The sequence below is a fragment of the Typopeltis vanoorti genome, chromosome 17 (assembly GCF_054136105.1).
Source record: "Typopeltis vanoorti isolate ZY-2024b chromosome 17, IOZ_Tvanoo_1.0, whole genome shotgun sequence".
Classification (NCBI taxonomy): Eukaryota; Metazoa; Arthropoda; class Arachnida; order Uropygi; family Thelyphonidae; genus Typopeltis; species Typopeltis vanoorti.
In genome coordinates, this window is record NC_143565.1 from 46038780 (window position 1) to 46050477 (window position 11698).

The 11698-nt window shown below is 35.6% G+C and overlaps 1 protein-coding gene across 1 annotated transcript in view; it reads right to left on the reverse strand.

Moving 5' to 3' along the window:
* mwh (multiple wing hairs) overlaps nucleotides 1-11698 on the reverse strand; it is a 69217-nt gene that overhangs the window by 27444 nt on the left and 30075 nt on the right. The window contains exons 3-4 of the mRNA XM_090407375.1: nucleotides 6736-6917; nucleotides 5153-5300 (exon numbers count right to left, since the gene is read on the reverse strand). Of these exons, the coding sequence (XP_090263501.1) occupies nucleotides 5153-5300; nucleotides 6736-6917 (330 nt within the window). The remainder of the gene's footprint in view (nucleotides 1-5152; nucleotides 5301-6735; nucleotides 6918-11698) is intronic.

Sequence of the window (11698 nt, forward strand, 5' to 3'; positions counted from 1 at the left end):
AATAGTGCAATAAGAATGTTCTCTTTCTCTGGAACTATGAAGGAAGACTAAAGAAACCATGAGGAATACATTTTCTCTAACCCAACTGACCATTTCTGGAATAAAACTGTTACATTTTTAAGGTATTATTATCCAAAGAATCGCATCTTACAACAAACTATAATGTACAGATACTTGACAGGCTGAGCAAATTTTGAACTGCAATGATCTCTCGATTTGATAGAATTTAATTAAATAATCCTAGATCTCAATGAAAACTTGAAGTTGAAATTTCAGAATCCTCTAGGCTTTCACTGTGAACGGGAGTAACAAAGATGTTCTAAAAGTATTTTTCGATGCCATTTCAACTAACATGCCTACAGAAGCAAAACAAAACACAACAACAAAATGGAGGCAAAGAATCTCTATGGGAAAACAACGGAATGGCTGACTCCGCTATACAAAGATTTTTTAATTGTCGCCATATAATGGGAAATAAAGCGAGGAAGCGAGGGGAGAAATTTAAAAAAAAATTAAAAAAAAACAATTAAAATCACCGTAGTTCTTTCCTCACTACCTGTCAGTACTAGGAGCTAGTAACAGACAAAAAAAAAAAATGTTTAATTACATCCCTTCTCCCCACTTTGTTAATTACCAACCCCTCGTGCTAGTCCTGAAGATGATAAGGGCTTCGTTAAGACTCTCCCTTTGACATCCCACAGTCACGGTTCATTTTGCTCTCCGTACACTTGAGCCGGGGATTTTTCGTACCGGGAGACGAAGAATGCGTTCGTTTACCTCTGCAGCTAGGGTCGTTCCTCTTGGCAGGAGCTCCGGATGCTCTTTTCTTTTCACGCGCGTCTCGCTGCCACTCTTTTTCGCAGCGGTAATTATACAAAACTGCCTGCCTGCCATCGACGAATACGACAGCACCCCGCGGTGTTAGCGACATCGCTGTATACAGAAAACAAAAGTGAAAGTTGCGGAAATCCTTTAAGGTGGTTGATGGAAGTGCAGCATCCCCAAGTGGAGGGGAGGAGAATATATAAGAAAACGAAATAAATAAATTAAAAAAAAAACAACAACGAGGGAGACATTTGTCGCTAAACATTCACTAAGTGGAAGGACAAGTTCATGGGGAGAGGGTTCAGAGAATGTCACGCTCATGAATGACACATTTTCCAAGTGCTTCGTTCAAGTTTTATTGTGCTTTCTGACAACATTATTACTTTTACATGTGTACTTTACAGAGGTTTTGCGAGGACATTCACTCGAGGGACGAGAATGGGGGGAAATGGTCGTTAACCAGGGACGCTATGCTGTCATTTTAAAGGTCTCCTGAACTGTGGATTGTACAAATTGGACTTTGATGCCATAAGGAAGTGTTGATGACAAACACAGGTGTCTGAATGTGTGTGCGTGTATGTGTGCGTGGCTGGCTTTATTTGCAAGTGAAACGTGTTGGTTAGCGCCCTTAGAGGAATCTCACATAGGCAGATCTTAAATTCGTAAAGATACAGTTATCTTTCCTCTATATAACGTTTAATTGAAAGTGTTAAATGTTATAAGAGTGGTTTTTAGAAAGGGGCTTTTCAAAAAAGTGTTTTGTTCACAGACGAATGAATGAATGTTGGTCACGTGATTTCACGTTCCTAACTAGTTTCATCCGTAGCCTATTTTCTCCTCCGAGATTCTCAATGATGCTAATTGCGAATACAATGGTGTGACACCTTTTATTTTTCACGTCTGTAAAGAATTCTTTCGTACTTCAAACCACAATGCTTTCTCTTTGTGTTATTTTCCGCAGAGATTTACGGACTTTATTGAGAGCTAAGCGGAAAGAGAGACAAACAAGGGCAGCTTTTAACCCAACAGGAAACTACTCAGAGAGTCACGGTCAGATGGTGATAGTAATCCTCGGATCTGGAGCATGACGCAATTAAGAAACGTACTATGAGTCAAATTAAGTGCTCAGTCGGAGGAACTCTTTTCTCGGTTCTCTTCCTGTTTTTTCCCTGTTGTAAGCAATTACGCGCGAAGAACACGATGACACAATTATACCCAATTTTCAGTATTCGAAGCACTTTGTTTTGCCAATAGATTGTTTTCCATCCTCTGGTCACTCTGATTCATGTGGCGCATCTATGATTTCGACAAGTACCAGCTATTCCTCTACACTTCACTAAATCTTTCAATGATTCTATGATTCTCTCCACCATCTTCATCTTTTTTTTTTTTACTCTCTGTCAGTCTTCTTCTTCTTTTTATCTTTCATTAAATCCACCCCACTCCCCTCATATACTTTGTTCAATGCTTGGTGTCTTTGCTTGTTTTTATTGCATGTCTTTATTATGTCTTTTCCGTTTGTCTTTTATGTCTTTTTTTTTTTTTGAATTCCAAATCCATCTTATTTTATCATTATTCTTTCTCTTTTAATCGTTCCATGTAACTGTCATATTTATATTTCTCTCTCTTTACTTCTGTATCCATTGTTTCGTGCCTTATTCATTTCTCCATCTTAAAGTTCTTTATTTCTTTATTTTCTTTCTAAACATTCATTCCTCCTCTCTCTCTCTCTCTCTCTCTCTCTCTCTCACACACACACACACACACACACACACACACACACACACACACACACACACACACACACACACACACACACACACACACACACACACACACACACACACACACACACACACACATTCTCAGTGTCGGCTTTGTAAACACGTTCTCTATTGTCTACGAGCTAAGTTGACATGAAGTCTATTTGCCTTCCTTTAGGCATAACTTCTCAATGACTTTCCTCCTTGTAACTAACTTACACACAGCTGTTATGGTATGTTTATATTTGTCTTTTGCTTACCGTGAACGTTCGCTTTAGATTTGCTTGCTTCCCTATTTGCTAAATCATTTCCTTGTACCGCATTTAATTCCTTATTATACCATTACATGAGTAACGTTTTAGTCGCCAACACCTGCCTCTGTTCTATATTGAAATATCAAGATTTGTAGCATTGTATTTCATCCGAACACATTATGGATCTTACACTCTTATACAGCTCCCATTGTCTTACAGTTTATTTTCAGTTCGAGTTAACTTTTGAAATAATTACTGTTAACTACAAGAGTGGTTCAAGAAACTTGCCCGAGAGTGATCACCGGAACTGTGTTGGGTATGGAGTACATTTGCATTAAGTTGTCATCAGCATCGAGACATGCACCCCATTGATTTGACAGGTGGCGAATGACTGACTGGAAGAACTGGACTCGTGGCATTTGCCGCCTGTTCTAATTCAGCGTTGAAAATCACAACGTTCAAGTAGAACAGACAGAGATTTTCCTCCAGAAAATTCCTGTTTACACCCTTCGCAAAACAGCCTGATACCAAACAGACATAACACGCCCGTCTTATAACTTAAGTTGCCTCCGAGCAATCTTAAACAGCAACAGAATTCTGCGTGTAACTGGAAATAGTGCCCTTCGAATTGCTTTTGCTTCAGAGGTGATAATGAAATTAAGATGTCAACGTTGTAAAGGAAGCGGTCTGGACTGCATCGAGGATGATTCGAACACTTCCTTATTCATTTGCCTGGTTCACGGCAGTATTCGGAGAGGTCCGGAAACTTCAGTGAACGAGGGACTTGGGAATTACTCTATTTAGCAGCCTAAAGAACTATTCAAACGAGACTGCCACTATCTGATAGCTCAATGGAATTCACAGCTCAACATTTCCAGTGACTCGATCGTAATCTTTCTCAGGCAGGTTTCTATAAACTCCTTCTATACAGAACGTATGGCCTCGAGATCCAGCCCACTAATACGACAGAGGAATATACAACAAGTAAATTTTTACTAGAAATTGTGCTACTATTATTTTTTTTGGTTCAAAAATTTGCATAATCTTTCTTTACACGAAACCACATGTGTATGATTTTGTAGGCTATGACGTAGCAACAACAATTAAAAGTTTGTTGAACGAACGCCTGCGACAAGAGAGTACATAAACATTAAGCTCATGTTTACCTCATAGATTACTAATGATAGTGGCAGTTGCAAAAACGCTAACAGGTCTGGGATGCAAACAGCATGTTAAACAGATGGCTTTTCCAGCACCACCCGAAGTTCGTCAAACGAATTATACACCTCGTGGGCATGTAGATACAGATGGAGTGCTGATGTGATTGGTAGTCATAAATAATATTACTTAAATTATTATGGATGCTAGAAATGAGAAAATCACTTGCCAATAACATTAGAGGTTCTATTTTTAACAGTTTAAGTGCGGGTCAACTCGATAATATAGCAATCACTGACCTTCGGCAGTAGACAAAAACAGTCTAGAAGGAATAATAAGGGCTAATTTCTCATTAAAAAAAAAAAACACGCATGACATGTGGTACAAAGCAAAATAAAACGAATTTTTATTCACATAATAACTTAAGTTTGCATTAAATTATTATCATTTGAATTATTTTAAATTGACAAACAGTGATTAAATTTTATGGCTATTAGATGTGGTTTTGTACTTATATAATTAAATTGTTTCTTTCTAGTGTCAGTGTCTTAGTTATTACTACGCGAAGGAAAATTAAAGAATCTACTCTGATGCGAAAAGAATTGAGTATCGACTAACCCGTTTCACCACAAAGAGAAAGAGAGGGAGAGAGAGAGAGAGAGAGACACGTTGATGGTGGCACAAGAGATAGGAAGCACATCTATCAACAAGAAGTTCTAATTCGAATTCCGCACAGCACGAGGAAACTATTCTTGGCTTTTATCAAGTTTGAGTTAGTTCTCGGATGAAGATTAAAGGTTGATTTCACCGGAAGTTTCAGATCTTCCCCTCGCAAACCCTTCGAAAGCGCATGCGATTAATAAGTACGGTGTACACAGAATCTTATGGCTGTTGTCTTGGCGATAATCCAATCAACTAAGACCGAAGAACAGATAGGCAACAAGGAAGAGCAGAAATGAGAATGCTAAAAGGAATGGAAAAAATGTTCGGTGGAATATCGCAGATGATATTATAAAGGAAAAGAAGGGAACTGTTTTCAAGAATGGTATGGTGACAATCTGACAGTAAAAGAAGCAAATGTTAATATTATTCTATTGATTTAATTTTAAGTTTAAAATAAAATCTTATCAAAACATCAAATTACAAACATACCAAGGCCTTCTTTAGCACTTTTTGATGGCAGCGATTGAAAAGGGAACCGTTTACTTCTTTGCTAGACTGACGATTTTGACAATCTTTTAAAATTTCTAACAATGTCGCAATGCCATCGTTATGGTCAGAGGTGAATTCTTCTAAGAAACTACAGAATGACAAAAAAAGGTGAAATATAATTAAAACAGAGATGTACAGTCAGTAGAACAATCAACCCCCCCCAACACTTATATGCAAGCATATACACGTTTACGAAAGAATGGGAAGAGACAGAAAAATGGCACGTTAAATCTAGTACTGCAATGTTGGCATGTTTTCTACCCAGTGAGACATATTTCATCGGAAATATTCAGTCGTTTCTCGCGTATAATATCTTTAAAGAATATTCTGAGTCATCGTTGCCAGTAATAAGGGTTCCATATGAGATTTCTCACACGACAGATCTTCAAGAAATCTTAGAAAAAACATGAATCAGGTTTAGAGAGGGATTTTGGTGAGGTCAGTCCATTTTAACCTAGCACCTCTTTAGTATACTTGGTAGCGATGAAACTCAATGGTTGAAAAGAATGAATTTGAACGAAATCTGCTCAGTCGGTCTTATATGGTAGGATTTTTCATTCCAATTTTTTTTCAAGTGTAAGCTGTAGAACAGTCAGAGAACACATGTAAGGTATATGTTCGCTGATGGAGAAATCTAACCTAACAATGAACTATATTAATCCACTTCCACTAACATGTTTTAGAATTAGAAAAATACAATCTTATCAGATGTACTCGTTCGGGCTGTTTCAGGATCTAGAGATGCTTCCATCGCAAAATCACGATGAATGATTTATTGCTCCAAACAATACGTTATCACTCCTCCAGTGTCCAGGTATTGCAGGCATAGCACCACTATTCAGGAGCATTAATATTTGCTTATGGGTTTGTACGCCCTTGTTCGCCCATGAATTTATCACTGACAGAAGGACTTGCATTAGGATACTTATATTGTCCACGAACAGGGGACTTCCTAGCGCATTTTAATGCAGCTGTGGGGGATGAATTACACCGAGTGTAATGTGGCATAAAGTGGACTTCTCCGAGTATGTTTCTATGGGTATAAATAAGTGGGGAAAATTTTACAGTCCTTTTTTATATCCGAATGCTGGTAGAATTCCCTATTTTCGTTACTAGAACGAATATTTACCTATTTTTATATTATATTTTTTCAAATTCGCCTAGGTTCTCTTCTTTGAATAAAAAAAGACTATGAAAAAACGATAAATGAGAAAAAAAATAGTGTAAAGGCTTATCTTTAATGGAAATAAGCTAATTTGGAGCAACTGACATCATAATAATGAAAAATTTCTGAATTTGCAATTCTTGGACTTGTTTTTCTAATTTGATTTCGCCGCTTTTCAGTGACCCTGTTCTAATAAGCGAGGTACTGCAACAGGTAACCTTACCATCGATTTAAAGTACAAGAAAGATACAAAATAGCTATAATTTGCCTGCAATTAATCATTTTAATACATGCTAATTATTGTAAGGTGCCTTATCTTGTAATTATAGACCTTTAACACTCCAGACCTGAGGTTTACCTGGGAATTGCCGATCGGAGATCTTCACTTAATCGCCGGAGCAGTTCGGAAAATTTCGGAATCTCAACGAGCATCCCATTAAAGTCAATTAGTTCTGTCTCGGAGTTATCGTCCGTGCAGGTGGTCTTGGTACGATCTTGGCGTCGGAGATAAGTGACATAGTTGGTAGCACTTAGAAATGGCTGAAAAAAAAAGTAAAAATCAAAGCTTGGTAGTTTTTTAACTATCTTACATAAATCTAATATGCTCTTAAGGATTAATGCTATTAATAGCAGCATTTTATGAACTGCAGTTATTCTCAACTCTTCTTTCATTTCGCTTCTCATAGAGTGACATTTAACTGGAAGGTATTGACTTCGATGAAACTATTAAGTTTATTATTATGATTATTTTTTTTAACCTAACGAAACATCTTTTGGTACCTTCAAGGTACAACTACTTTTTTTATATGTATATTAAACAAATAAAATCGTGTCCGGTTGAAATATCAGAAATTGCGATGTGAACAATGACTATGCAATTTAACCATACATTCGATTTGAACAGCTGCTATCCAAGTTGTGATTTCAGTTCAAATTACGTGAATGGTCCTTTGATCTGAGGAAGAGCATTCACCTCTGAATGATGCCATTTCTATTTGTATTTTTTAGCGACACTCCGCCCTAGGAAACTCTTTATCACCTCATTTCCCAGACCCTTAAGGCATATATTCCATTATTGTTCAATTGAGGACTGTCTCTTTCTGTGAGGTTTTTTTTTTTTTTCAGTATCATTTATTTCTACATACCAAATCAGGTTTTCCACTACATTATTATCACATAAATACTATTTCTACTTTGAATTATTTGGCTCTTCTTGCACATCTAGACATCCCTTTAATTTCGGCACAATAAAAAAGAAAAAACAAGAATTACCTAGATAAAAAAATAGATTTTCACTAGAAGAAAAAATGGCTGCCGGAAGTATACACTACCATTCAGGGAGAGATTCATTTTGACTGAAGAATATCTGGAATTGTAAATGATAAATACATGTTCATTCTTTAAAAAAATTAAATATTTAAATTGACGAAGAGTAGACGTCATATAAAATTTTCGTATGCTTAAAAAGTCTTCCCAGATTATTTTTATTTATATAATGGGATTTCCATTCATTTTACAAAAGTTCTATCGTGGTTTCCAAACTGTGATCCACTGCTCCATAACGAAATTTTATTATATTTTCGCAAATTTTATTTTCGATCAGTAGGCAATTTAAATGTTTTATTTATACGAGGATAATTCAATCGATATCTGAAATAGATTTATTAAAATTAGAAAAATAACAATGTAAAACATACAATGGTATAACTTTTCAATACAGGATCGATAAATGGTACAATTTGAATGCACCTCTTTCAGTGGCGTACAAGCCTTTGTATACTTAAAGGGAAAAAAAAAGTCTGCAGTTCTACAAGCCACATATGTACCGTTCTGTTCTACCTTTTAATCACTAGCAATCAACGGCCTTTTAAAGAGCTTTTGAATATCGCAAACAAAAAAGTCTGATGAACAATGTCTAGACAAAATTACTCTGTAATATATTATTGGAACTGAAACCAGTGTTTCCATAGTTTGGCTTCCAGTAAAGGGATGAGCTTTTCATTCAGCAATATAGATATATTCTGAAAGAAGTCTTTTGTATTTAAACGTCTCCCCCCTCTGTACAGCAGCATACGTTCGGATGGAAAGATTGGGGCCAGATTCCATCTACAATGATGAAATTTTATTAGTAAGAGTTTTGGGTTAAAGGCCGGTTAGGTGGTCTCATATGGAGGTCTCAGGGATTTTCCTTCTAGAAACTTCGATTTTTTTTCCAGAAAAACAGACATTTAACAGATATAATATTATACTAGTCTCATTCAGTTTAATCTATCAAACCAACAAACCAAGTTGAGAACACAGCACAAAAGATCCGTCAATTTGCATGAATACAAGGGACTAATTTTGAGGAGCCGCAATCGATCTAGATTTGTGGAGGGGGTACTGAAAAAGGCGAAACAAATTAGCGACTAATTAAGCAGGAATCTGGATTTAGAGGATGCCTAAGCAACAAGTAGATCTAGACCTTCTGGGAAGCCTGAGGACTATATTTAAGAAATGGCTGGCTTTCTCACTCTCGTATATTACCAACCACCTTCATACTGTCGATACTAAGGTCATCAGTCATTGTTATCAACACTCTCATCAGTCGTTGATGCGAAGGAACCTGACTGCGTGTCTCTTTTTTCTTCTTCCTCGGACTTTTTTGTGAACCTGTGAATCTACTCATATATGCTTCACTTCGATAAACCATGGCTTCATTCAATTAAATTTTGCGCTTGCAACTAAACTTACAAAACACGAATCACTACAAGTTTCCCATTTTCGGTTCATATAATCAGTGAACGTGTTCACGCAATAGTTCAACAAAAAACTAGTGAGTAAAGATTAAAGACATTATTTAAATAGCAATTGTGTCTTATGCTTTAAACCATGAAAAACTTATTCTTCTATGGCAGTGCTTCCCAAACTTCTGGATGTCAGGGCCCCCTTTGGAAAAATTAAAATATTTCACGGCCCCCCCTCGAAAAAAAATCGTAATATAGACATATATTATTATAATATTTATTGTATTTATATGCAATACAAAACATACACAGCGAATATTGCAAAAATCAAATGCAAATATTACATTTTTAGCATACAGATTTGACCTGGCACAATATCTCATATTTTAATATAGATAGATACAATATTGTTATTGTACCTTTGCAGTACAAGCACATGAAACGTAAAACGATTAGTAATAAAGAAAGAATGAAAAACATAAAAGAAGTTTAATAACAATTTAATGTGATGGATGTGTTTCAATACTGCTGCACAAAAACTCAATATCAGGTGAAATATTTGAAACTGCAATTCTTAGATTTCTGCTTTGAAATGAAACTTATATGAATAAGCAGATATTTACTAACATTCATTAAACGCCGAAATAGGCAGGAAGGCAAAATTTGTGAACCCGCACCAATGTGTGATTTTTTCCCATTAAAATATAAAAAAATAACAAAAAAGAAATACGTTTCTTTTAAGATAAAAAAATATCTACTTAGTCTTAAAACATTTTAAATTTGTTTTCATTATTTTACGGCCCCCCTGTCAACAAAACATATGGCCCACAGTTTGGGAAGCACTGTTCTATGGATTCGAAGGAAAAAAGAAATAGACAAAACATCATGGATATCTTCTGGCTTATTTGTGCTGACATTTTAAATAAAAAATAAACAAAACAGGGTAAGACGCCATGGGAATGTTGCAACGTGCATTCGAAGAAATATCAACTCGATTCAAATCACATGAGAGGTAATTTTTCAGAGAATAACTCAAACTAGCTTAGGTGAGCTCTATTAGAAGTTCTGCTTCTGCCCTCTGCTTTTCCATAGTATTTTGACGGGTGTTGTTCTACTGAACTGGTTTCCGTCATTTACATCGCTTTTCTACAAACTCGTAAAAATGTGATTGTTGACGATGTGATATTAATACATACATATTTTTAATAAGTCATCTACTTTGACTATCCCAATTCCAAACTCTCCATGTGACTGAAAATCTCTGAGATGTATTAGAATATGGTATCTGGGATTAGGACCAGCTGTTACCAGCGCTGTATCTAGTGCGTCGCAACACTCCTTGATATGAGTTCGGGTGAAAGTTCAAGGCCTTTATGAACGTGTTCAAAGTGCCCATAAATGTTTATTATGGAGAAACCAAAACTCCTGCCCACTATTCTCACTTAAAGATCTAAAAAGTATTATTGCTACAAAAGTGGCATCAAAATCTACCCTATAAATCATTTAAACATTAGCTTAATCATTGTCAGATTAAATACAAGCTAGTATTAAAGCATATGGAAGAAAATTCGGTGCTTAGCGTCTAGCGTATGGAGCAAAATGCAATTTGAAACATTTTTAAATTTACATTTCAAAATCTTTATTAAAAGGCTTTTAAAATTCACCTAGAACGAGAAATGTTCTGATCTCTCTCTCTGTGTTAAAATGCAGTCATATTTCAGAGCTGAAATCGGGGACAATAAAATGAATAATAAATTTTCAGAAAAACGTGATGTGGCAGCTAGGGTATATGTATTAGAGTAGATAGAAGAGTAGATAGATTAGAAAGATACTTTCAAACAAGTACTGTACTGCATTATAAGTTTTTTGATGAAATTTATTGTAAAACAGTTAAATTCCAATTGTATCATATATGACGTAACTTTTGAAATATAAACAAATAACTTATTTGATAATACACGTAGTAAGCATTTGTGTGTCAGCGCTTACCATAAATTCTTGAGCAGCCTTTTGAACATGTGGAATAATATTAAAAATCTCATACGAAAAAAAAAAAAAAAAGTGAGCCAAGTATGAGGAAACAGAAGATTAGCTGAAATTTTGAAGCGGCTATTTTATTGAATTTTTTTTAATAATTAGTGGTATTGCTATCTGCTGTCAGAGTATTGTTCGAATTTTAGAGAATCTGCATTTTGAAAAAATTAAAACAATAATGTCAGCCAAGTAGTAGCTTTTAAAAAACAAGTGATATATTTCATGAGACTTATATCAGGGCTTGCAAATTTTATTTTCTTCTTCATTTCAGTCGAGTTGGACTGAATTTTCCAGATAACATTAAGCAACATAAGAAAAAACTCCAAATTTGGTCAAAAACTGGTTGAACGATGCAACCTGTAAAGTATTTGCGTAGGAGGAGGAGAAGAAGAAACAAAAGAAAAAGGCATTTTTTTGGCTCTTTTCAAAGTTCTGGTTCTTTCAATAATATTTACAACGCTTCAAACATAGCAAGTCGTGTCTTGTTGGATGCCTCTGTTGAATAAAAGTCCAGGGCCAATCATATTCAATTTAGAACCAGAATCACTGATTGCTCTTATT